This window comes from Pipistrellus hanaki (assembly GCF_964339955.1).
Source record: "Pipistrellus hanaki genome assembly, chromosome: 15".
In the NCBI taxonomy this organism is placed as follows: domain Eukaryota; kingdom Metazoa; phylum Chordata; class Mammalia; order Chiroptera; family Vespertilionidae; genus Pipistrellus; species Pipistrellus hanaki.
The window spans coordinates 47,645,615-47,671,976 of NC_140517.1; the positions used below are offsets into that span (position 1 = coordinate 47,645,615).

Sequence of the window (26,362 nt, forward strand, 5' to 3'; positions counted from 1 at the left end):
GCCACGCTGACAATCCCCTGCCCTCAGGTGGCGTTTATTGCTGGGGGCGGGACAGACGAGAAAACGTAACCAATGAACGACTACAGTGTGTCCATTGGTGAACCACGCTGTGGAGGGAAACGGAAGGGAACAACAGGACTGGCCCGTGGGTGGATCATTTTTTGTTTTATTATTGATTTTTTTTTTTTTTTTTACAGAGAGGAAGAGAGAGGGATAGAGAGTTAGAAACATCGATGAGAGAATCATCAATCAGCTGCCTCCTGCACACCCCCTACTGAGGATGTGCCGGCAACCAAGGTACATGCCCCCGACCGGAATCGAACCCGGGACCCTTCAGTTCGCAGGCCGACGCTCTATCCACTGAGCCAAACCGGTTCCGGCTATTTTTTATTGATTTCTTACAGAGAGGAAGGGAGAGGGATAGAGAGCCAGGAACATTGATGAGAGAGAGACATTGACCAGCTGCCTCCTGCACACCTCCCACCGGGGATGTGCCCACAACCAATGTACTACGTGCTCTTGACCGGAATCGAACCCGGGACCCTTCAGTCCGTAGGCCGATGCTCTATCCACTGAGCCAAACCGGTTTCGGCTAGGTGGATCATTTTAAACAGGTTGGGCAGGACAGGGGCCCATGAGAAAGTCCAAGTGAGCAAAGACCTTTGTCCGTGAGAGCCACGCAGAAAACCTGGAGGAAAACATTCCAGGAAGAGGGAATCGCCAGTGCAAAGGCTGTGGGGTCAATCAGTGTGGTTGGTGTGATATCATTGAGGGAGAAATCGAAATCAGGGAGGCAGCCGAAACCGGTTTGGCTCAGCGGATAGAGACTCGGACTGAAGGGTCTCAGGTTCAATTCCGGTCAAGGGCATGTACCTTGGTTGCGGGCACATCCCCGGTGGGAGGTGTGCAGGAGACAGCTGATCGATGTTTCTCTCTCATCGATGTTTCTGGCTCTATCCCTCTATCTTCCTCTCTGTAAGATAATCAATAAAGTATATTTTTTAAAAAAGAAAAATCAGTTGAGGCAGCAAAGGGTTGCCTCCTGTAGGACCATGCAAGTCAGCGATTCTCCAGCCGTCGTGTACGAATTCTCAGGATCTTTTTGGGATCATGTTCAAAGGCAGGGTCCTGGGCCCAACCTTCCGTTTCTGACCAGTAGGTCTAAGGTATGGCCCAGAAATGGGACATTGCTTACAAGTTCCCTGGAGCACACGTTGAGAACCGCTGCCTTGCACCAACTCTGGCCTTAAGAAGGAGACAGGATATGTGGAGGCTGTGGGGGACTCGGACAGAAGCAGGGTGACTGGTTGGTGGCTCAGACCAATGGCAGTGGTCCAGGTGGGTCAAGGTGAGTCCTGAGCTGAGGGAGATGGAACACGAAGATGGAGGAGAAGGTGGTTGGTCAAGGATCTGACCGTATGCTCAGCCTGCCCCATATATGGGATAGGCCAGTGGTCGGCAAACTCATTAGTCCACAGAGCCAAATATCAAAAGTACGACAATTGAAATTTCTTTGGAGAGCCAAATTTTTAAAACTTCAACTTCTTCTAACGCCGCTTCTTCAAAATAGACTCACCCAGGCCGTGGTATTTTATGGAAGAGCCACACTCAAGGGGCCCAAGAGCCGCATGTGGCTCAAGAGCCACAGTTTGCCAACCACTGTGCTAGGGCAAGGGTGAATTATTTTTTAAAAAAATTTTTAAGTTTATTTCAGAGAGGAAGGGGGAGAGAGAGAGAAATATCAATGATGAGAATCATTGACCGGCTGTCTCTGGCACACCTCCCCACTGGGAATGGAGCCAGACACATTCTCAAGGATAGCCTCATACTGGTCTGGTCAGATGGGGTTTTATAAACCCCCTATTTCTAGATGAAGTTAGGGCTCAGCTAGACGAGAACCTGTACCAGAGTTCTGTGAGGTGAGAGCAATAGGGAAAGAGCAAGGTTGATCCTGGGTCTCTCCCAGAGGGAGGGACACACTGACTTAGAGCAGGTCTCAGAGGTGGCAGGTGGTAGATTGCATATATAAACCATAGAGTGGATAGCATGAGGTAGGTCACATGATCACAGCTAGCTGCAAGGGAGGCTGGGAAATGTAGTCTTTTTTTTTTTTTTTTTTTTAGCTGGGGGTGCTTTCCTGGCTGAAAGCATTCTGTTACTAAAGAGTAATAAGCTATTTGGAAGCAGTGGTTGCCTGTGGAGCTCTGGAGCCCGTCCACCTGGGTTCGGATCTAGCCATTCTGATGCTTAGCCACTCTGCTAACCTCTCCTCTTTCCCCATTGCAAACTTGGGGATGGTACGTGGCTGGCCCCTCGATACCACTCACTGTTCCGGGCACCTTTCTAAGTGGTTATACAGGCAGTCTCTCATGCGGTCACTAAATGGTGTCTGGCACACAATTTGGGGGAAGTGGGAATGCTTTTATGTTGAATGGCATTAAATGTTCCCGAACCCAGTAAGGTAGACCCCAATATTATCCCAATTTTAGGAACGAGGAAAGTGAGGAAGGTTAAGTCACATGAGGGAGAGGGGGGCGGTCTCAGGATGGATGTCCCACCAGATGTGAGTCGGGTGTGCCCATAAGTGGAAGAGCCAGGACTCAGATCCAGGCCTTGGGAACACCGGAAGCTCCTAACCAGAAGACGACTCTTTTGAAGAGAGTTCACGGCACCCATCGGCACCACCATGTGGTCCGTTTGATATGACCCCTGCCTCTCGGCCTCTGGACATGTCCACTCTTACCTCCCCTGGTTTCATGGATCTGTAACACCCCGCCCCCGTGGCTCACTTGGTAAGTCCCTCGTTCACCCTCACCATGAATCCCTTGGTTTGGCCCATAGGTATTTCTTGAGTGACTCCTCTGACATCCTGGCCTTTCACAGGAGCGCCCTTCCCTGACCACATCTTCCTGGGCATCCTGCCCTCTCCAGACCACTTGGCTGCCCTGTGGCCAAGACGAGACCTCTTAAGCCCTTGACTCTTCATCTGGAACCCACTTCCTGGCTTCGGTACCCCTCTCTCCAGCTTATACCCAGTGATCATCGCCTCAGCCACTCTTGCCAGTATCCTCATTTCACTCCCTTCATATATATGATTTGAAGTCACAGAGGAACCCCGAAATGGCGGAAGCCCTGGGAAGCCTATTTCTCGCATACCAAACAAGGTTTGAGATAGGCACTTAAGGCTAGCACGACTGCTCCATTTTCTTGGGAACTTAAGGCCCTCCCAGTTTTCTGCTTTGTCATCCTAGAGTGTCCCCCTTTGTCCTCATGGTCCTATGTGACTGGTAGAGCTCCAGCCACCAAATTCAAGTTTCAAGCAGCAGGATAGAAGGTAGTTCCTCAGTAAGAAGGCTACTTCCTGAGACCCCCACAAGGACGCTTCCACTTGTATCTCAATAGCCATGACTTAGTCATGTGACCATCACTATGTCACATGATCCTAGCTAGCTGCAAGGGAGGCTGGGAAATGTAGTTTTCTTTTAGCGGGGGTGCTTTCCTGGCTGAAAGCATTCTGTTTAAAGAATAATAAGTTATTTGGAGGAAATTAGCAATGTCTGTGTGTTAGTTTGCTGCTGCTGCTGCTGCTGCATTTACCACAAACTGGGTGGCTTAAAACAAGAGAAACATTTTTTCACTATTCTGGAGGATGGAAGTCCAAGATCAAGGTATCCGTGTCAGCAGGGTTGATTTCTTTGGAGGCCTCTTTCCTTGATGTAGTTGATCTCTCTCCCTGTGTTTGCGTATGGCCTTCCCTCTGTGTTTGTGAATCCAAATGTCCTTCTAATTAGGAAGTCCGTCCCATTGCATTGAGGCTCGCCCTAATGGCCTCATTTCAGCTTCATTCGCCCCTTAAGACTGTCTCCAAGTACAGCCACATCCTGAGCTCTCAGGAGTTAGCCTAAAACACTCTCTGCTTTTCTGACTTCCAAAATGACTTCCACCACCAAACACAATCCAGCTGCCCCCTTTGAAAAAAGTCACAGAACCTTCCAGTTTGGAAGGCAATGGTCACCAACACTCATAAGGACAGAGAACGTGAAGGAATGAAGGAGGAGGAGAAATGACTCCAGGTGGGGGTGATGGCGGAGTGTCAGGTACACGCCGTGACTAAGGGGGTGGTAGCTGCTAAGCTCCAGCTAGTTGCAGCCTCGTGGGAATTCTGTGTCTGTTACAGCTCTCCGAAATGTTTTAAAGCATATGCAAACATTCTATGTGACTTCCCCCAAATCTTACAATGGCTACTGGTTCGTTTTTTAACACTGTCCAGGTTAAATATAACACCCAGTGGGTGGAATTGGACCACAGGCCACCACCGATGTGGTCTCCACCCCAGTTGAATACTGGAGTTCTACACGTGATGACTAAACTTTTTTTTTAAAAAAAATAATAATGTTTTTTATTGAGAGAGAAAAGGAGAGGGATAGAGAGAGAGGAACATCTTTGATTGGCTGCTCCCTGCAAACTCCCTACTGAAGATTGAGGCTGCAATCCCGGGCATGTGCCCTGACGAGGAATCGAACCAGCGACCTCTTGGTTCATGGGTTGACGCTCAACCACTGAGCCACACTGGCAGGGCATTACTGAGCACTTTCTAAGACTCAGAGCCGGCTCCTGGGTTCTAGGAGTACAGCACTAAAGGAGAACATGTTTAATTAAGAGATAGACTTTAAATAATCACCATATTTATAAAATAAGTAATTACAAACTGACGAGAGCTATGAATGCAATGAAGGAGGGACTAAGAAAAATAGGGAACTTGGTTATATTAGGAATTTAGTCAGGGAACACCATTTAAGTAAATGACTCAAAGTATGACGTGAAATTTTTTTTTAAATATATTTTACTGATTTTTTTTACAGGGAGCAAGGGAGAGGGATAGAGAGCTAGAAACATCGATGAGAGAGAAACATCAACCAGATGCCTCCTGCACACTCCCTACTGGGGATGTGCCCGCAACCAAGGTACATGCCCTTGACCGGAATCGAACTTGGGACCTTTCAGTCCGCAGGCCGACGCTCTATCCACTGAGCCAAACCGGTTTCGGTGACGTGAACTATTTTTTTTCAGGAACTTTTTTTTTTTTTTAATTTTTGTATTGATTTCAGAGATGAAGGGAGAGGGAGAGAGAGACATCAAAAGTGAGAGAATCATTGATCGGCTGCCTCCTGCACGCCCCCTACCAGGGATCCAGCCGGAAACCCCAGCACATCCCTGACTTGGAATCGAACCTGGGACCCTTCAGTCTGCAGGCCGAACTCTTATCCAATGAGCCAAACCAGCTGGGGCTGATGTGACTCCTAGGAGCTCTCAAACAACACCTTTGTAATGCATGCCTACATGTGTACGCACTGCCTGTGGAAGGCATGGCATTGGAGGATGAAGAGGAGAAGGGGGAGAATGTCCTAGCCACAAGCCAGCATGTGCAAAGGTCCTGAGGTGCAGGGAAATATGCTCTCCCACGTAGGAGAAGTGAAAGACGCACCGTGCAGGGGTCCTCAAACTTTTTAAAGTGGGGGCCAGATCACGGTCCCTCAGAGAGCTGGAGGGCCGGACTATATGAACTACTAATTCCTACTGTAACACCTCGGCTGCGCTCACTGCCCAAAAAACCTGGCGGGCCGGATCAGACTCCTCTGCGGGCCGCATGTGGCCCGCGGGCCGTAGTTTGAAGACCCCTAGGAGGCCTTGGTGAGGCATCTGATCTTCAACCTCCCCCTTCCCCTCAACCTGATAAACACAGAGGATGCAGAAAAGGGCTATCATCAGAGACCCTCTCAGGAGGACGAAGGGAGGAGGTAGGGAATAGACTGGGTGGGAGGAGGTAAGAGGAGGAAATGGTGTCTATACCAAAAGCGCGTAGACAGAGGGGCTGGGGAAGAGGCACAGGCCACCATCACGGTGAGTCCAGCTGAGCTCGGGCAGCCGCGGGGGACGGGGCGGTGGAGGAGGGGAGAGTCTTCGCCACAGGCTTCCCTCCCTCCATCCACCAGGGTCCTATTTGGTTGCCTTCCCTTACGCTGCAAAGAAAATGCAGGAGGTCATTGCACGGCTTAAGAAAGGTAAAATGGACTCCAACTCCTTCCCCCAGGTACACACACACACACACACACACAAAGTCTTAAAATGGCCTGATGGGTCTCTGAGGTCACATGCCTGATGGGTCTCTGAACCGCTTGTCCTGGGTGGGACACAGGCTCTCCTCCTGCAGGAACCACCGGGGACCTGCCCCCCCCCTCCCCCACCGCCCATTCGATCTGCAAGGATTCCTTCTTAGGACGGTCCTGTCCCAGATTAGCCTGAGCCTCTGGCTTGGGATCTGGCCCCGCGCCGCCACTGTGCAAGAGGGCTGCTGGCTTCAGGCCTGGCCACACCTCTAACTGGGCCCCAGAGGATCGCCAGGGTCCGGCCCCGCCCCCTCGCTGGAATGCACCAGAGCTGGCCCCGCCTCCTCTGCACACAGCAGGCGGGTGCCACCCTCAGATGGCCAGAAGCCACCGGGGCCTGACCTCGGGTGGGGCTCTGCAGGTCCCGCCGGGTCCCCTGGTGGAATGCCCCTAGCTCAGTCACGTCCCCTAGGGGAGCTCCGGGTGGGCACCTCCCTGCACTCCCAGGGCTGTAACGCTCCCCCTCTCTCCTCAGTTCCGGCCTGCGTCCCTCCCTGCGGTAAGCACGTCACTCAAAGCTCAGGATTGCGGGGTGTGAGAGACGCGGTCTGGGCCGAAACTGGGGGGCTGGGAGGGGGCCTCAGATCCGAAGGAAGCCAGTAAGAGCCCTGCAGAAAAAAAAGCAGGCATTGCTCCCCCAATCACATAAAAGGCGGGTCCGAAAGCCAAAGCAAACCTACAAAAGAAAAAAAAATCCCGGGGGGCCGAAGAATGGGGAGAACCAGCCAATGAGCGCAGAGAAGGCGGGGCCCGGCTTCCTGCCGGCGGAACCCCAGGGAGGCTTCCAGCCCCTGACCCGCCTGCCCAGAGGGACGCGGGCTGCGAAAGGCTGGCGCGCCCAGACCCAGCGTCCCCGCCCACAGGGTTCCAGGAGCTGTCCCGGCGTTTTCTCTGCCTCGGGTGCTACTCCAAGGTCTGCGACCTCCCGCTGGACTGCCCAAGTGAGGGCGGGGCGCCCCGGGGGGGGGGCGGGAACCAGAGGAACCCGAGGCCCGGCTGAGCAGGAGGGGGCGTGGTCGAGGGCGGGGCTGGGTGGAGAGGAGCGTGGTCGAGGGAGTGGCTAGAGGGAGAGGGCGTGGTCGAGGACCGAGCTGGATGCGGAGGGGCGTGGTCGAGGGCGGGGCTGGAGGAGAAGGGGGCGTGGTCGAGATAGACGGTGTGGCTAGAGGAAGGGGGCGTGGCCGAGGACTGAGCCGGTGGCGGAGGGGGCGTGGTCGAGGGCGGGGCTGGAGGAGAGGGTGTGGCCGGAGGAGGGGGCGTGGTCGAGGGCTGAGCTGGAGGAGAGGCATGGTTGAGGGCGGGGCTAGAGATGGGCGGGGTTCGGACTGAAGAGGGCGTGGTCAAGGGGCTGGGCCTGCGGAGAATGGGGCGTGGTCAGGGCTGGGGCCGGTGGGGGCGTGGTCGAGGGTGGGCCGGTGGGAGGGGGCGTGTTGAGGGCGGGGCCCAGGTGGTGACGCGGCCTGTCTCCAGTTCAGGACGTGACAGTGCGACGGGGCGATCAGGCCCTGTTCTCCTGCACCGTGGACTTCCAGCTGCCCAGAGAGGAGATCACCTACTCCTGGAAGTTCGCAGAAGGAGGTGTGAGTAGGGGGCGAAGCCCGCGCCGAGGGTTTTGGAGGCCAGTTAGGCTGCCTAGGAAGATGGGGAGTCAGGACACAGGGGTGGGACTATACGGGGTAGGGGTGGGGGTGGGGATCTCGGCCTAGATGCAGGCTCCGTGCAGAGGGAGGGAGGGTCCTGGCATTCAGGGGAGGAGTCCAGGCTCACACTGCGGACCCGCCCGCGCTTGGGGACTTTGCGTAATTGTGTAAGGGCGGGTGAGCGAGTGTCAGGGCCTCAGGGGCGGAGTCAAGACTTAGGAGGCGGGCTCAGTGGATGGAGCGTCGGCCTGCGGACTGAAGGGTCTCGGGTTCGATTCCGGTCAAGGGCATGTACCTTGGTGGCGGGCACATCCCCAGTAGGGGGCTTGCAGGAGGCAGCTGATGGATGTTTCTCATCAATGTTTTTAAAACTCCATCCCTCTCCCTTCCTCTCTGTAAGAAATCAAAATATATTTTTAAAAAGATTCAGGAGGCAGGGGGATACTTGAATGGTCGACAAAGGCGGAGGGGTGAGGCTCCAGGGGACGTGGCCTAGCTCGGGGGCGGGGCTTGTAGGTGGTCGGTAGCGAGTCCAATGGGAGTCAGACCCAGGGGTCCGGCCCCGCGGTGCGTCCCCGCAGGTGCGGACGCGGGACACGTCCTACTTCCGAGAGATGCCCCGGGCCCGCGGGTACCTGGCCCGGATCCGGCCCGTGCAGCCCACGCACAGCGGCACCTTCTCCTGCGTGATCACCCACGACCAGCTCCCCGTGGCGCGCCTCTACTTCTTCCTCAACGGTGGGGCGGAGGGTAGGGGCGGGGCGGATATCAGGGGGCGGGGCTAGAGGGGCGGGGCTGCGGGCAGGGGCGCGGCTGACCTGTGCGCCCCCCGCAGTGACCGGCCCTCCCCCGCGCGGGGAGACGGAGCTCCAGGGCACCTTCCGGGAGGTGGTTCGCTGGGCGCCGCGGGAGGAGGAGGGGGTCGAACCCTGGAAGCCCGGGCTGGGCGAGCTGCTGGCCGAGCCTGGGGCTCTGACGTCCGGCAACCTGTTCCTGCTCGCGGCCGCCGCAGCTTTGGCCTCCGCCGGGGTGACCCTGCTGGCGTGGTGAGTACCCGGGTCATCGCAGCACCGGGCTCCCCTGAGTGTCAGTTCCTCCTTTTTCAGACCCAGGGGTCCAGGCCGCAGGCCCTCCTCCCTCAGACCCAGGGGCCCAGGCCCCCAGCCCTCCTCCCTCAGACCCAGGGGTCCAGGCCCCCAGCCCCTCCTCCCTCACACCCAGGGGTCCAGGCCCCCAGCCCCTCCTCCCTCAGACCCAGGGGCCCAGGCCCCCAGCCCCTCCTCCCTCAGACCCAGGGGTTCAGGCCCCCAGCCTCTCCTCCCTCAGACCCAGGGGTCCAGGCCCCCAGCCCCTCCTCCCTCACACCCAGGGGTCCAGGCCCCCAGCCCCTCCTCCCTCAGACCCAGGGGTCCAGGCCCCCAGCCCCTCCTCCCTCAGACCCAGGGGCCCAGGCCCCCAGCCCCTCCTCCCTCAGACCCAGGGGTTCAGGCCCCCAGCCCCTCCTCCCTCAGACCCAGGAGTCCAGGCCCCCAGCCCCTCCTCCCTCAGACCCAGGGGTCCAGGCCCCAGCCCCTCCTCCCTCAGACCCAGGGGTTCAGGCCCCAGCCCCTCCTCCCTCAGACCCAGGGGTCCAGGCCCCCGGCCCCTCCTCCCTCAGACCCAGGGGCCCAGCCCCTCCTCCCTCAGACCCAGGGGTCCAGGCCCCCAGCCCTCCTCCCTCAGACCCAGGGGTCCAGGCCCCCAGCCCTCCTCCCTCAGACCCAGGGGTCCAGGCCCCCAGCCCTCCTCCCTCAGACCCAGGGGCCCAGCCCCTCCTCCCTCAGACCCAGGCGTCCAGGCCTCTCCACCTTTGGGACTCAGACTTCCAGGACTCTGATATCTGCTCCCCCAGCTTCTCTCCTCCACACACACCTGCCTTTCTTTCCCCAGGGCGTTCTTTCTGTGGTACTTCAGAGGCAACTAACCCAGGTATCTTTCTGTTCCCTAGCCTATTTCCATTCCTAAAATAAAGAATATATTTCAGCTCTACAAAGGCTTTCATCTTTGAAAGTGGTTCCTGCCCGTTTAGGAGTAGGGGCAGCCTGCCCCAAATATGCCCGGGAATTGTGCCTCTGGATGACTGTAATAATATATATATATATAATTTTAAAATATATTTTTTTATTGATTTTTTACAGAGAGGAAGAGAGAGGGATAGAGAGCTAGAGACATTGATGAGAGAGAATCATTGATCAGCTGCCTCTTGCACAGCCCCTACTGGGGATGTGCCCGCAACCAATGTACATGCTCCTGACCGGAATCGAACCTGGGACCTTTTAGTTCGCAGGCTGACGCTCTATCCACTGAGCCAAACCGGTTTCGGCTCCTCCCTTTTTTTTTTTGTCCGATTAACTTGGTTATGACTTCCCCATAGAGCCTTCACATGTACAGTCAAACCTCGAAATTACAGACTCATTCGGGCCAGTGAGTGTCTGTTAAAGCCGAAAGGCCATTCTATAATGAAGTAGGTTTTTCTGAATGCGCATGTTAAAGAAATTGACAAATGAGGTTACTGTTTTTACTTAGGTAGACACATTTGTGTAATTAAAGTTAAGTATGAATGAAAAGTTTAATTTCACAGAAAAGCTTTCTGTGTGTCTTACTGTAATTTCAAATTTGTACTGCATAGGCCTAGCGCCAGGGGTCGGCAAACTGTGGCTTGTGAGGCAACATGCAGCTCTTTGGCCCCTTGAGTTTTTAGCAAAGGCCAGCTTAGGAGTACCCTAATTAAGTTAATAACATTGTATCTACCTAAATAGTTTTAAGTTGAAAAAAATGTGGCTCCCAAAAGAAACTTTTGACAACAGTCATCCTGTTGATATTTGGCTCTGGTGACTAATGAGTTTGCCGACCACTGGTCTAGCCAATGCCTACATTTACCAGTCACCCTGCGGACTCAAGGGTCCCAGGTTCGATTCAGGTCAAGGGCATGTACCTTGGTTGCGGGCACATCCCCAGGGGGGAGTGTGCAAGAGGCAGCTGATGGATGTTTCTCTCTCATTGATGTTTCTAGCTCTCTATCCCTTTCCCTTCCTCTCTGTAAAAAAAAACAAAACATATATATATATATATATATATATATGTTTTTTTTTAATATTTTTTAAATGAAATAATAAAGGTATTCCAGCAAAAGAAACAGCAGAAGGAAAAGCCCTGAGGCTTACTGTAACCAGTTTGGCTCGGTGGATAGAGCATCAGCCTTCGGACTGAAGGGTCCCAGGTTCAATTCCGGTCAAGGGCATGTACCTTGGTTGCAGGCACATCCCCGGTAGGAGGTGTGCAGGAGGCAGCTGATGGATGTTTCTTTCTCATCCATGTTTCTAACTCTCTATCCCTCTCCCTTCCTCTCTGTAAAAATCAATAAAATATATTTAAAACAAAAACAAACAAAAAAAAAACCCTGAGGCTGGAATGTGCCATGTGGGAGGGGAAAAGGGGGGGTGGGGAGGAAGGGAGTATAGGCCAGCGCAGCTGGCGCGGGGCTGTAGGAAATGAGTGTGTGGTGAGGTCATGGGGAGCGCCGGGACCGGGTCAGGCAGGACGCGGGCCGCTGTCAGTGAGTCTGGATTTTTCTGTGTGAGCTCATGGGTCCTTTTTGAGTCAAGGGAGGTGATGAGTTGATTGGATGTCCGCTGTATGGATAACAGACTCTGAGGGCGCGTCTGGAGTTCCTGGGCGAGGGCTGATCTGAAGATAAACACTTCAGAGTCCCTTCTCCGGGCACGGAGCGTGTGAGGCCTCAGCGCCAGAGCGCTGGGTGCACAGAGGAAATGGGTGTCGCTGGACGAGACGATGACAATAAGAAATGTCTCTAAGGCTACGCAGGAGGCGACATGAAGAGGAACCCAGAAGGGAAGTGGGAAGCGGGGCAGCTGGCATTCTGAAAGGCGAGTGAAGAGAGCTTGTCAGGCCCTGGGGCCCTGGCCAGTGTGGCTCCGTGGGTGGGGCAGCATCCTGTGCACCAGAGGGTGGCTGGTTCGATACTCGGTCAGGGCACATGCCTGGGTTACGGGCTTGATCCCCAGTAGGGCGCGTGCAGGAAGCAGCTAATTGGTGTTTCTCCCTTCTCTCTCTAATCAATATATTTTATTGATATATATATATTTTTTTACAGAGGAAGAGAGTGGGATAGAGAGTTAGAAATATTGATGGGAAAGAAACATCAATCAGCTGCCTCTTGCATACCTCCTAACTGGGGATGTGCCCGCAACCCAGGTACATGCCCTTGACCAGAATCGAACCTGGGACCCTTCAGTCCGCAGGCCGACGCTCTATCCACCGAGCCAAACCGGTGAGGGCAGTAAAAATATTTATTTTTAAAATATATTTTATTGATTTTTTTTTTATAGAGGGGAAGGAAGGGGATGTGCCCCTTGACTAGTGCCAAACCAGTTAGGGCTAAAAATACATTTTTTAAAAAAAAAAGCTGGACACCGAGGGCTGAGCCAGAAGTCCCCACTCCTCAACCACACAGCCCCCCCTTCATTCACAACCACAAAAAGACGTGTCGGGGAAGAAAAATAAATAAACGTTTTTATTACACCCTAATCACACAGTACACATACATGGAGATTTAAATTAAGAGCAGGGAGCAGCTGGGGCCCCTTTCCCCCATGCCCGTAAAAAAAAAAATAATAAAATCAAAAATCACACCCTGATCAATAAATACCCCCCCTCCCCCAGAGACCCAGAAGTCCCAGCCCCACAACAGTCCAGGCTGCAGAATCTTGAGTGTATCCCTCCCACCACCACCACCACCACCACCACCTCCCTTCCCAGAGGAGGGAAACTGAGGCCCAGAGACCTCCACCCCCCCGCCCCCCAGCAAGTTCATTCGCAGCTCCTGGGGCGCAGGAAGGTGTCTCCATCTTCCGTGCATCCTCCTCCTCCTGGATCCCTGGAGTCGGTCACACCTGCACGCGGTAGCCCCCCGCCCTGCGCCTGCAGAGCCTCCGCACGCCCACCCAGTAGAGGGCGAGCATGAGCGCCCAGTAGCCCACGTAGGCGCCGGCGCCGGCCGCCAGGTGGCGCGCTTCGGCGGCGCGCGCGGGCCCGCTCCAGTCGGCGCGCGCCTCCCGCGCCACGCTGCGCACCAGGCCGCCCAGCAGCAGCAGCGCCCACAGCGCCAGCGGCAGCACCGGCACGTAGTTGGCGGCCAGCTTGCGGCGGCCCGACGTGCCCCAGCCGCTCTGGTTCATGGTGGCCAGCGCCAGGAACTTGGCGGGCAGCAGGCCGCCCATGTAGAGCGGCGCGTAGAGCGACAGCAGCAGCATGCGGCCGCAGCCGCGCAGCCAGGCCGCGAAGGCCGCCTTGGCCAGCGCCACGCCCTGCACGCACAGCAGCACCCACAGCAGCGCCCACGGCCGGCCCGCGTAGAACAGCCGCAGCACCGTGGCCGCCACGAAGAACGGGAACAGGCCCGACACCACCGCCTCGTACGTCATCCACGCGTGGTGCCGGTGCCACCACAGCGCGTTGTACAGCCACTCGCGGAAGTACGACTTGGACCAGCGCGTCTGCTGGCTCAGCCAGCGCAGGAAGGACGCGGGCGTCTCCGAGTAGCAGCGGGACCGGGACGTGTACCTGCAAAAGGGGGGGAGAGAGGTGGGCATCAGCGAGGCTTTCCTTGGGGGCGGGAATCCAGAGCCATTTGGCCACTAAGACTATGACACACACACACACACACTCACACCAGGGCAAGCTTTCTGAACCTCTCTGAGCCTCAGTGGTACCCTATTATTTTTAATATATTTTATTGATTTTTTTTTTATTTTATTGATTTGTGACAGAGAGGAAGGGAGAGAGCTAGAGAGCCAGAAACATCGACCTGCTGCCTCCTGCACACCCCCTTTTGGGGATGTGCCCGCAGGCCAAGGTACATGCCCTTGACCGGAATCGAACTGGGACCCTTGAGTCCACAGGCCGATGCTCTATCCACTGAGCCAAACTGGTTTCGGCTTGGTTTTTCTTACAGAGAGGAAGAGAGAAGGATAGAGAGTGAGAAATATCCATCAGTTGCCTCCTGCACAGCCCCTTTTGAGGATGTGCCCGCAACCAAGATATACATGCCCTTAACCGGAATCAAACCTGGGACCCTTGAGTCCACAGGCCAACACTCTATCCACTGAGCCAAACCGGTTTCGGCACATATTTATTTTTTAAATATTTTTTAAATATTTTTTTACAGATTTCAGAAAAGGGAGAGATGGAAATACCGATGACGATAGCAGCACAATTCACCATAGCTAAGATTTGGACACGCGCCCATCAGCAGATGACTGGGCCAGAAAACAAATGGTCCATCTACACAACGGAATACTATGCTGCCACAAAAAAGGAGGGATTCTTAACATTTGCAGCAGCAGCCTGGATGGAACTGGAGAGCAATTATGCTGAGTGAAATTGGCCAGTCAGTGAATGAAAAATTCCACATGACCTCACTCATTTGTGGATAATAAAGAACATTATAAAGGGATGAACAAGAAGATAGATACAGAGGCAGTAAAGCATCAAACAGACTGTCAAATTACAGCAGGAAGGTTAGGGAGAGGTGGGGGAGATAAGAGATCAACCAAAGGACTTACATGCATGCATATAAGCATAACAAATGGACGCAAAACACTGGGGGGGTGAGAGCATGTATGGGAGGGGGGGGCAATGGTAAGATATGTACACATATAGTAGCTTAATAAAAAATAGGGGGAAAAAGAATAAATAATAATGAGAATCATTGATCAGCTGCCTCATGCACGCCCCCTACTGGGGATCAAGCCTGCAGCCTAGGCATGTGCCCTGACCAGGAATCGAACCGTGACCTCCTGGGTTCATAGGTGTATGCTCAACCGCGGAGCCACGCCAGCTGGGCAGTGTTACCCTATTTTAAAAGGGGTTTAGTAATGGTTTGTACCTAGTTCTAGCTGGTTTGGTTCAGTGGATAGAGCATCAGCCTGTGGCCTGAAGGTTCCTGGCTTCAATTCCAGTCAAGGGCACACGCCCAGGTTGTGGGCTTGATCCCCAGTGGGGGGCGTGCAGGAGGCATTCAATCAATGATTTTCTCTCATCATTGATGTTTCTGTCTCTCTCTCCCTCTCCCTTCTTCTCTGAAATCAATAAAAATATTTTTTAAGGCTGTTTAAAAACAAAAAATGGCTGAAACCGGTTTGGCTCAGTGGATAGAACGTCGGCCTGCAGACTGAAAGGTCCCAGGTTTGATTCCAGTCAAGGGCATGTACCTTGGTTGCGAGCACATCCCCGGTAGGGGGTGTGCAGGGGGCAGCTGATGGATGTTTCTAACTATCCCTCTCCCTTCCTCTCTGTAAAAAATCAATAAAATATATATTTTTAAAAATTTAAATAATGGTTTCTACCTAATTGTGAGGATTCAATGCCAAGTGCTTAGGACCTGTCTGTTCAATAAATGTTATTTAGTTCAATAAATGTTATCTACTCTGTACTACTGTTTTGACAATGACTAACGGTATTATTGCCATCGCCAGTGTCATTACGGTTACTAACACCATTACTAATACTGTCACTCATCTATGACGAATGCTCTGGCTCGGACTGTTATTGGCGGGCCCCATGGTGAGGAACACGCCAGGCATGTTTCTCCCCAGAACAGGCCACGTGTGAGGGCCTCTCCCGGGAGCCATCAACCTCCCTTCCTGTGGCCTTGGCAGACATCACCAATCAATCCCCGCCGGCTTCCAGCCACACCCACACCAGGCTGGAATCCCGAGCGTGCACGTCATCAGGTGGCTGCCAGCACTCCGTGGGTTAGGAGGGGTCGGGCTATCCTGTCCCCATGGCATTTCCCAACCGTGTCCCGTCTCCTTCCCATGTCCCCTGGCATCCTCAGTGGCCTCCCTGCGAACCCCCTGGCCCCTTGCAGGTTGCGTTCAAAACAGCGGCCAGAGCGATCCTATGGCCACGTCGCCCATCTGCTGAACACCCTCCCTCATTTTATTTTATTGCATCTTTTCGTTTTTTTATTAAGGTATTATATGTGTACATATCTTACCATTGCCCCACCCCCACCCCATCCCATACATGCCTCACCCCCCAGAGTTTTGCGTCCATTGGTTATGCTTCTATGCATGCACACACGTCTTTCGGTTGATCTCTTATCTCCTCCCACCTCTCTCTAACCTTCCCCGCAAACCAGTTTGGCTCAGTGGATAGAGCACTGGCTTGCAGACTGAAAGGTCCCAGGTTCGATTCCAGTCAAGGGCATGTACCTTGGTTTTTTCGGGCACATCCCCAATAGGGGTGTGCAGGAGGCAGCTGATCAATATATCTCTCTCATCGATGTTTCTGACTCTCTATCCCTCTCCCTTCCTCTCTGTAAAAAATCAGTAAAAAATATTTAAAAAAAAAAAACAAAAAAACCTCATTTTAGGCTGAAGCTCTTACCCTGCCCACAGCCTTTCATGAGTGGCTCCCTGCGTACTCTGTCCTCCTCCCCTGCACGCTCCCTTGCACTGTGTTCAGCATCCATCCCTCTCTCGCCTCTGGCAACATGTTTAGCCCATTCATTCCCTGCCCTTAAGCTTCCCATCCCCCTTCCTGGCTTCCTCCATCTCCATGGCACGTGTCCTTATCTACCGAACTATACGTTCTGTACCTTTCTTTCCGACTGCCTGCCTGCCCAGTCAGCGTAAGCGTGCCTGTGTCTCTTTCCTTAACTGCTACCTCCCCAGACACAAAACACTGTAGGCCCGCTGTCGGCAAACCGCGGCTCGGTCCGCAGGCCAATGCTCTATCCACTGAACCAAACCTATTTCGGCCCTCTCTCCTCTTAATGTCTCACTTGGAAGAGCCCATTGTCCTGCAAGTGACTCTGGGTTTGGAGAATTCATCACACATACACACACTAATACACACACACATACGCACGCGCACTAACACGCACTATCACACACACACACACACACACACACACACAGGATACTCTTTGGCCTCCATGCCCACTCCGCCACCCGGCCCCTCGGCTCACTTGGTGGCGTAGCCCATGCTGAGCATGCGGTTGGTGAGGTGCCGGTCATCCCCGAAGGTGCAGTGGGTGCCCAGGAACTTCTGGTTGTACCAGGCCTCGAGAAACTGCTGCAGGAGGTGGTTCCTGTAGAGGCCTGGGCAGGCGGGGGGAGGGGGGGGGAGAGTACAGAAAATCAGCCTCTGCTCTGCCGTCGCCTACACCGTCCCCACTCCTATCTCGAACCCCAACACGTCTCCAATGCCAACCCAATCCTGAACCACGTCAGCCCCATTCTCAGCCCTGTTACCCCAACCACAACGCCAGCCCCAATCCTGTGCTCCACCCCAAACCCTTCCTCGATACCACTCCCATCCCAGACTTGCCCCAATCTTGTCCCTGACCCGTACCCACTCTGACGGCACCCCCAGACCCTTCCTCCATCCCAAATCTATTCTCTCTCTCTCTTTTTATTTTAATTTATTGATTTTTTTACAGAGAGGAAGAGAGAGGGATAACCCAGGTACATGCCCTTGACCAGAATCGAACCTGGGACCTTTCAGTCCACAGGCCGACTCTCTATCCACTGAGCCAAACCGGTTTTGGCCCAAATCTATTCTCCACCCCTCCCCTCCTCATGCTCATCCAACCCATCGCCAACCCCAAACCTGGCCCCGACCCTGACCCTGACTCCAAACCCGTTTCATCCCCTTCCCCAAACACCGCCCCCCCCCCCCCCGCCCGCCCAAACCCCTGGCCCAGGGCTCATCCACACCCTTTCTTCCACCCTTTCCCAACACCAAACACCATCCCCACCTCCAACTTCCCATCTCATCCCTCTCCCCGATTCCTGTCCAAGCCCCATCTTGGTCCACAATCTTTCTTTTTTTTCTGGATCAACTTTTTTCTTCTTCTCAAATTTAATAAATCTTTATTACTCAGATTATTATAATTGTTTCTCCTTTCCCCCCTGCCCCTAGCTCCCTTCCACCCGGTTCCCACCCCACCCTCTGCCCTCACCTCCTCCCTCCCCCATTGTCCTCATCCATAGGTGTACGATTTTAAATCTATCTCCTTCTTTCTAGTTGTAGATTTTTTTCCCACTCAGCCAGCTTTCCTGTGGTTTTGGATGATGTCCTTTCTGTCTTTTAGTTGTGGTTTTGAAATTGTTTGTGCGAGGCGGCAGCTTAGATGCTCACCTAGGCCACCATCTTGGTTTCCCCTTGTCCACCATCTTTCTGGCTCCCCCCTCTCCTTCTCACCCCGACCAGAGCCCCGCCACGCCCGGCCGCTGCTCACCGAGGGGGCCGCTGATGCAGGACACGCAGTGGAAGTAGCTCTGACAGGCCCGCTCCACGTTGAAGGCCACCCAGTACCGCAGGCTGCTCAGGAAGCTGACCCAGGAGTCCAGGGGGTTGAGGATCCGCACGTCCCCTCCCACGGCCCCCACCCGGGGGTCCTCGTCCAGCACCCGCACCAGCTCCAGCAGCGCCATGGGGTCCAGCCTCGTGTCCGAGTCGCAGACCTGTGGGGTTGAAGGGACCAGGATCAGGCTAGGTCCTCTGAATGGAGCCGGTGCTTGAGGCTAGGGCACCCAGGGGTGGGGTGGGGAGCAGCGGGGACCCTCTGCAGCCAGTTTGAACGTAACCTTGAATTCTCAGTCATTTTCTATGTCTAATCACATTTCTTTAAAACTATATGTTATTGATTTTTTACAGAGTGGAAGAGAGAGGGATGATAGAGAGTTAGAAGCATCGATGAGAGAGAAGCATCGATCAGCTGCCTCCTGCACACCCCCCGCCGGGGATCTGCCCGCCACCAAGACACATGCCCTTGACCGGAATCGAACCTGGGACCCTTCAGTCCACAGGCTGACGCCCTATCCACTGAGCCAAACCGGTTTTGGCAGTCTGATCACATTTTAAGATGACCGGGACTCTCCCCAAGACCCACGCTGTTGTATTTATAAATATCCTCTCTGGTGTTTGGCCCAGACCTGTATAACTTTCTTCTGACAAACAGACTGTGGCAAAAGTGATGGGATGTAACTCCCTGATGCCATCACCTGTTATGGAAATGCTGAAGGGGTTTTGCAATGTAATCAAGGTTCCTAATCTCTCTTTTTTAAAAAATATTTTTATTGGTTTCAGAGACGAAGGGAGAGGGAGAGAGGGAGAGGGAGAGAAACATCAATGATGAGAGAGAATCATGGATCGGCTGCCTCCTGCACGACCCCCTACTGGGGATCCAGCCCACAATCTGGGCATGTGCCCTTGACAGGGAATCGAACCCTTCAGACTGTAGGCCGGTGCTCTATCCATTGAGCCACACCAGCCGGGGCAAGGTTCCTAATCTCTTACCCGTGAACTAATCAAAGGGAAAGTATCCAGGGTGTGGGTCTGGCCTCGTCAGGTGAGCCCTATACCAGAGGGTCTGGAAGTCCGAGACTTCCTGTTGCCAGTCCGGAAGAGGCACACTACCGTGAGTTTTATGACTGTGGGGCACGGCCACAGTGTTTGGACAGGTCCAAGCCTCGGACTGAGGAGAGGGCACAGTCCTCTCGTGGCCACGTGCAAGTCCCAGCTTGGAGGTCAGGGCCCTCCTGCACAATGATAGCCAGCAGCTGGAGTTGTCAGCTTGAGCCGTACACGTGGCCCCACGTGCCTGAGTGATACAGGCTGCAAGTACACAAAGCTTGATCAGTTGCATGTAATGGAGTAGGATGGAAACCAAGGAGAATGTAACCCTGGCTGGTTTGGCTCAGTGGATAGAGCATCAGCCTGCAGACTGAAGAGTACCGGGTTCGATTCCAATCAAGACATATGCCTGGGTTTCAGGCTCCATCCCCGGTAGGGGGCATGCAGAAGGCAGCCGATTAATGGTTCTCTCTCGTCGTTGGTATTTCTCTCTCTCCCTCTCCCTTCCTCTCTGAAATCAATAAAAATAAAAATATTAAAAAATAGAAGAATGCTGTAAACATCTTGACCACGCCCTTCCTTTGCCCCGTGGCACCTGCTATAAAATAAAGACATGGCTTGTGGGCATTGTCGCTGTCTCTCAGGAAGCAGTGTCCCACCGGGACCCAGCTCTCATTCCCTTGTCTGTCTTTTCTAAGCCTTTCAGCCGCCCCCACTCAGGTTCACCCTCGGCCGTGCTGGCGTGGCACACACAACCGAGAAAAAAAAAAGACATCTGTCAACAAACACGTGAGCATGGAAGAGGCCGCTGAGCCTCAGACAAGACCCATGCTTGTGGCCTGATGGTACCCTGAACAGAGGATCCGGCCGAGCTTTGCCCAGACTCTGGAGCCATGGAAACTAGGAGATAATAAATGTGTTTTGTCTCAAGCTGAAAAGGGTATCGTCATGCATTATGCAGTAATAGAGAACCAATGCCATGCATTGATGAATGAGTCGCTACAACGAATGAATGAGTGAATGACTAAGTGAACAAATGACTCTCTATATGGAATAGACTGGTAAATGGATGGAAAAAATGAACAAGAGAATCTCAACATTGAATGAAGGGATCTCTAAATTTAATAAATAATTCTCTGGGCCAATGTGGCTCAGTGGTTGAGTGTCCTGACCCATAGAATCAGGAGGTCCCGGGTTGGATTTCCGGTCCAGGGCATGTGCCCTGGTTTCAGGTCGATCCCCAGCAGGGGGCGTGCAGAGGCAGCCAACCTATGTCTCTCTCTCACCCATGTTTCTATCTATTTCTCTGTCTTCCTTTCTCTCTAAAGTCAATAAAGACAAAACAAAAAAATAAATAAGTTTAATGAATAATGAGATGGATAGGTGAATTCATAAATGAATGCGTGAAGAAAATAATTTCTACATTGGTTGAAGGAAGAAATGAATCTCTACATTGGATGGATGAATAAATAAAGGAATGAGTGGTCGCATATTGGATGGATAAATGGATGGATGGATGGATGGAAACATGCATGAATGGATGAATGGATGGATGGATAGATAAATGGATGGATGATGGATAGATAAATGGATGGGTGGATGGATAGATGGATGGATGGATGGATAAATGGATGGATGGATAAATGGATGGATGGATGGATGGATGGATAAATGGATGGATGGATTCATGGATGGATAGATGGGTGCATGTATGGATGGATGAATGGGATGGATAGATGGATGGATAAGTGGATGGATGGATGGATGGATGGATGGATGGATGGATGTATGGATAGATGGATGGATGGATGGATAAATGGATCGATGGATGGATGGATGGATGAATGGGTGGAAGAGGCAAGGAAAGAATTTCTGCACCGAACGGATGAATGAATAAAGGAAGAGGTTCGTTCCAATCAACCCTGAACGGAGGCCTCGGGGAAGTGGGGTTCGGGTGCCAGGGCCACGTGGGGTTGGGGGCCGCCGTCCGCTCACCTGCACGTAGTCCACGGAGTCGCCCAGCGCCTTGAAGGCGGTGTACATGACCTCGCGCTTGCCGCCCCAGCGCTGCGCCACGCACACGCAGCGGCGCGTCCTCACCAGCGCCTCCACCGCCAGGCGCCCGGGGTCCTCGGCCTCCACCTCGCGGTAGGCGCCCGCCCCCGTCGCCCCCGCCGCGCCCGCCGCGCCCCCCGCCGCCGCGGGCTCCCAGGGCTGGTGGTAGTTGCCGTCCCACACGTAGGTGGCGGGGTCCTCGTCGGCGAAGACCTCGCGGAACATGTCCACCATGTAGAGGTCCTCGGCGCGGTTGCCGTCCACCACCATGAGCACGCGCAGGCGCGCGCGCGGGTACACGAGGGCGCGCGCGGAGGCCAGGCACTGGCGCAGGTACGCGGGGTCCTCCTGGTACGCCGAGATGGTGAGCGCCACGCTGCGCGCGCGCGCCGCGTCCGGGGGCCCCCGCGCCGCCGCGCGCCGCGCCGCCGCCGCCACGCGCCGGTGCTCCAGGTAGGCGAACAGGCTCTGCGCCACCAGGTGCGCCGACAGGAAGGCGCCGTACAGGCCGAAGGCCAGCAGCCCGTGGCGGTCCGAGGCCAGCGGCACGCCCGCCGCGTAGGCCCAGGTGATGAGCGCCAGGATGAGCAGCGCGAAGGCCAGGGTCAGCACCCGGCGCGCCGGGCCGGTGCAGGCGCGGGCCGCCCGGCTGGGCTTGGGCAGGTCCTGGTGGAGACAGACAAGGGGGAGAGAGAGAGGTTGTTATGTTCATTGGTTAAAATAATTGCTGCAAACACCCATCAAGGCATTCCCCATTGCGTTGATTCAAATGCATTTCCCCCACATTCTTTTAAATAAATATATTTTATTGATTTTTTTACAGGGAGGAAGGGAGAGGGATAGAGAGCTAGAAACATCGATGAGAGAGAAACAACGACCAGCTGCCTCCTGCACACCCCGCACCGGGGATGTGCCCACAACCAAGGTACATGCCCTTAACCGGAATCGAACCTGGGACCTTCCAGTCCGCAGACCGAAGCTCTATCCACATTAGCCTGCGGACTGAAGGGTCCCAGGTTTGATTCCCACCAAGGGCAAATGCCTGAGTTGCAGGCTTGATCCCCAGTAAGGGGCGTGCAGGAGGCAGCAGATCAATGATCCTCTCTCATCATTGATGTTTGTATCTCTCTTTCTCCCTTCCTCTCTGATATCAATAAAGAAATATATTTTAAAAAAATAATAAAAGAACAATACCTTCAAAGGCTTCTCTTAGCCTTTTTGAGGAACTTAGTTTAAACCTCACAACCATGGGAGTGGGGTGGGGAGGCCGTGATAAGATATGTACACATATAATACCTTAATTTAAAAAATGGGAGAGAAAAAATTATGCCGAAACGGTTTGGCTCAATGGATAGAGCGTTTGATTCCGGTCAAGGGCATGTACCTTGGTTGCGGGCACATCCCCAGTAGGGGGTGTGCAAGAGGCAGCTGATCGATGACTCTCTCTCTCATCGATGTTTCTAACTCTCTATCTCTCTCCCTTCCTCTCTGTTCAAAATCAATAAAATATTTTTTTTTTAAAAAAAAGGGGAAAAAATTAAATAAAGCTCACAACAGAGGAGTCCACAGGTGCAGCCGCCCGCCCATGCTCACGCCTGGACCGCCGAGGAGCCAGGATTGGAACCCTAAGGATCCAGTCACGAAGCCACAACCTGATATCCCGGCTTTCCGCCCCGCAGAGCCCCGTGGGACAGGGTTTACTGCCGCCACAGAGACGGCAAAACCGAGGCTCCCGGAGCCAGGAGTGCGTTGCCCAGGGCCAGGAAGCCCACAGGTGTGTGTGTGGGGGGGGGGGGTTCTCCTGTTCCCCACGGGCGTGGCATGGTTCACCACCCCGCCCCCTCTCCCCCTGCCGGGACCGGTGCCAGTCTGCGGGGCTGGAAGAGTCCAGAATCAGAGGGGAGGGGTGCCTCCCGCCTGATGGGCTGTAAAATGGGGATCTAGCCGAGCCACGCTCTAAGCATGGCTCTGGGGAGGTAGGTATTGTCCCTCTCCCCTGGCTCAGTGGATAGAGATCTCCTGGCTCAGTGGATAGAACATCAGATAAGGAAACGGAGGAACACCGGTGTCTTCTCTCTTGCCCAAGGTCCCTGGCTCAGTGTCCTTCTCTCTGCTCAACTGCCTCCTGTGGCACCAGGCCCCATCTTGGGGTTTATTTATCAGGATTTGAGTTAGTCATTTAGATACAGAGCTGTGCCGAAACCGGTTTGGCTCAATGGATAGAGTGTTGGATTGGGGACTGAAGGGTCCCGGGTTCGATTCTGGTCAAGAGCATGTACCTTGGTTGCAGGCATATCCCCAGTAGGGGGTGTGCAAGAGGCAGCTGATCAATGACTCTCTCTCATCGATGTTTCTAACTCTGTCTTTCTCCCTTCCTCTCTGTACAAAATCAATAAAATATATTTTTTTAAAAAAAGATACAGAGCTGTGCCCTGGCCAGGTAGGTCAGTTGGTTAGGGGACGACATTCTGATCCAGCAAGGTTGTGGGTTCGATCCTAGGTTAGGGCACCCACAGAATCAACCAATGAATGCATAAACGAGTGGAACAACAAATCAATGTCTCTCTGCGTGTCTTTCTCTCCCTAAAAATCAATCAATAAAAAAATTTTTTAACAATATATATATATTTATATATATTTAATATATTTTATTGTGTGTTTTTTTACAGAGAGGAAGAGAGAGGGATAGAGAGTTAGAAACATCGATGAAAGAGAATCATCGATCAGTTGCCTCTTGCACACCCCCTACTGAGGATGTGCCCCCAACCAAGGTCTATGCCCTTGACTGGAATCAAACCTGGGACCTTTCAGTCCCCAGGCCGACGCTCTATCCATTGAGCCAAACCGGTTTCGGCTACAATATATTTTTATTGATTTCAGAGAGAAAGGGAAAGGAAGAGAGTGACAGAAACATCAATGAAGATAGAATCACTGATTGGCTGCCTCCTGCATGCCCCCCTCCTCCCCCCGCACTGGAGACAGAGCCCACAATCTGGGCATGTGTTCCTGACCGGAATCAAACCCGGGACCCTTCAGTCCGCAGGTCGACGCTCCATCCACGGAGCCAAACCAGCCAGGGCAATATAATTCTTAAAGGACACAATACACAGGATGCCGAAACTGGTTTGGCTCCGTGGACAGAGCGTCGGTCTGCGGACTGAAAGGTCCCGGGTTCGATTCTGGTCAAGGGCATGTACCTTGGTTGCGGGCACATCCCCAGTAGGGGTTGTGCAAGAGGCAGCTGGTCGATGTTTCTCTCTCATCGACGTTTCTAGCTATCCCTCTCCCATCCTCTCTGTGGAAAATCAATAAAATATATTTTTTTAAAAAAAGGATACAATACAGGAGTCACCGGCCACATGTGGCTACGGAGCCCTTGGAATGCAGCCACTATGACCAAGGAGCCGAATTTTTTCATTTTATTTAATTTAAACTAATTTAAATATAAACAACGATCCTTAGTTCCGTTATTGGAAAGGGCTTAAGTGTGTTTGAAACAAGGAAGGTCTTTTTCAACTGTAAACCTTACAAAATCCAAGCATTCCCATGGAAAATGTAGCCTCTTATCAGACGGGCTACGCATTTGGATTTTGAAGCCTGAGAACTCTAGACAGAAAGCAAAATGTCTCATTCATATTTTTGTAAGGGTGACCTGCTAAAATGAGAATATTTGGATATAAAGCACTATATACCTGTGGCCCAGTGCCCGCTGCTTTTTTTTCACTATGGCAAGCTGACAGGGGTGTTCGCGTTTTTTGTTTTGTTTTTTAAATATATTGTTATTGATTTTTTTACAGAGAGGAAGGGAGAGATAGAGAGTTAGAAACATCAGATCAGCCACCTCCTGCACACCTCCCACTGGGGATGTGCCTGCAACCAAGGTACATGCCCTTGACTGGAATTGAACTTGGGACCCTTGAGTCCACAGGCCAATGCTCTATTCACTGAGCCAAACCGGCTTGGCCTTGGAGAGACAGCTTACCGACCCCCCAGTACACCTGGGTTAAATCAAACATATCACTAACATTAACTTCGCCTGCTTCTTTTTACATGGTTTCAGTGCAGCTACGAGGACATTTTAAAACATGTCTGCAGCCAAAAACCGGTGTGTCTCAGTGGATAGAGCGCCGGCCTGCGGACTGAAGGGTCCCAGGTTTGATCACCGTCAAGGGCATGTACCTTGGTTGTGGGCACATCCCCAGTAGGGAGTGTGCAGGAGGCAGCTGATGGATGATTCTCTCTCATCCATGTTTCTAACTCTCTATCCCTCTCCCTTCCTCTATATAAAAAAATCAATTAAAAAAAAATTTTTTTTAAAGAGAGAAATGCAGCCGAAACCTGTTTAACTCAGTGGATAGAGCGTCATTCAGCCTGTGGACTGAAGGGTCCCAGGTTCGATCCCGGTCAAGGGCATGTACCTTGGCTGCGGACACATCCCCAGTAGGGGGTGTGCAGGAGGCAGCTGATCAGTGTTTCTCTCTCATTGATGTTTCTAGCTCTCTATCCCTCTCCCTTCCTCTCTGTAAAAGATCAATAAGAAAGAGAGAGAAATACAGAGAGAAATGCAGACCCACCTGTCACACACACACACACACACACACACACACACACACACACCAGCCAGCACACAGCCACGCATGGACGTACAGCCACACGACCATGGACATGGAGACGCCACACACTCCAGGTGGGACGGCCACCCGCACAGCCCGGACCCGCACACACAGCCTCCCCTGGTGGCTGTCACACACCTGAGCTCACACCTGAGGTCTGGGCACACATGGTCACCCGCCCGGCAGGGCCCCCCCCCCACACGCGCTCCCCTCACACACCTGTCTCATGGATGCGGGTCGTCGGGGCTCCGTCCTCTCTTCCTCTCCGCTGCTCCCGGGGTTTCTGTGCGGCCAGAGGGCTGGGGGGGCCCTTTGTAGGCCGGCCCGGCGGGGGCGGGAGGAGGGGCTGACGTCACAGCTGAGCTGGGCCAGGGGTTCTGAGGTCATGGCCGGCCGGGCAGCTCCACCCGGTTCCCGCCACTGCCCCCGCCTCCTGCGCCCAGACGGCCTTCCCTCCGGG

The 26,362-nt window shown here is 53.5% G+C and overlaps 2 protein-coding genes across 4 annotated transcripts in view; one reads left to right on the forward strand and one right to left on the reverse strand.

Annotated features, from left to right (window-relative positions):
* The first annotated feature begins 216 nt into the window (after positions 1–216).
* Positions 217–26,362, forward strand: part of SPACA6 (sperm acrosome associated 6) — a 61,693-nt gene continuing 35,547 nt past the window's right edge. The window contains exons 1-8 of one of the 3 annotated variants that reach the window (XM_084906102.1): positions 217–5,494; positions 5,683–6,062; positions 6,643–6,666; positions 7,031–7,108; positions 7,638–7,747; positions 8,389–8,545; positions 8,643–8,853; positions 9,737–9,917. In XM_084906102.1, coding sequence (XP_084762228.1) covers positions 6,032–6,062; positions 6,643–6,666; positions 7,031–7,108; positions 7,638–7,747; positions 8,389–8,545; positions 8,643–8,853; positions 9,737–9,770 — 645 coding nt within the window. In that variant the 5' untranslated portion in view covers positions 217–5,494; positions 5,683–6,031 and the 3' untranslated portion in view covers positions 9,771–9,917. Of the gene's footprint in view, positions 5,495–5,682; positions 6,063–6,265; positions 6,667–7,030; positions 7,109–7,637; positions 7,748–8,388; positions 8,546–8,642; positions 8,854–9,736 lie in introns of those variants that run through there. The other 2 variants (XM_084906101.1, XM_084906103.1) reach the window with 2 other exon arrangements.
* HAS1 (hyaluronan synthase 1) lies at positions 12,265–26,353 on the reverse strand. The gene is made up of 5 exons (XM_084905992.1): positions 26,122–26,353; positions 21,230–21,955; positions 18,117–18,342; positions 16,842–16,974; positions 12,265–13,429 (listed from the first exon to the last, which is right to left on the reverse strand). The coding sequence occupies exons 1-5, from the start codon at positions 26,287–26,289 to the stop codon at positions 12,754–12,756; spliced, it is 1,929 nt and encodes a 642-aa protein (XP_084762118.1). The 5' UTR covers positions 26,290–26,353; the 3' UTR covers positions 12,265–12,753.

Coding starts and splice junctions, on each gene's coding strand:
- HAS1 (XM_084905992.1), bottom strand. CDS start 26,289: ATGACCTCAGAACCCCTGGCCCAGCTCAGCTGTGACGTCAGCCCCTCC. Junction 21,956..26,121: donor GACCCGCATCCATGAGACAG/GTGTGTGAGGGG, acceptor TGTCTCCACCAG/GACCTGCCCAAGCCCAGCCG. Junction 13,430..16,841: donor AGCATGGGCTACGCCACCAA/GTGAGCCGAGGG, acceptor CCCCTTTTGCAG/GTACACGTCCCGGTCCCGCT.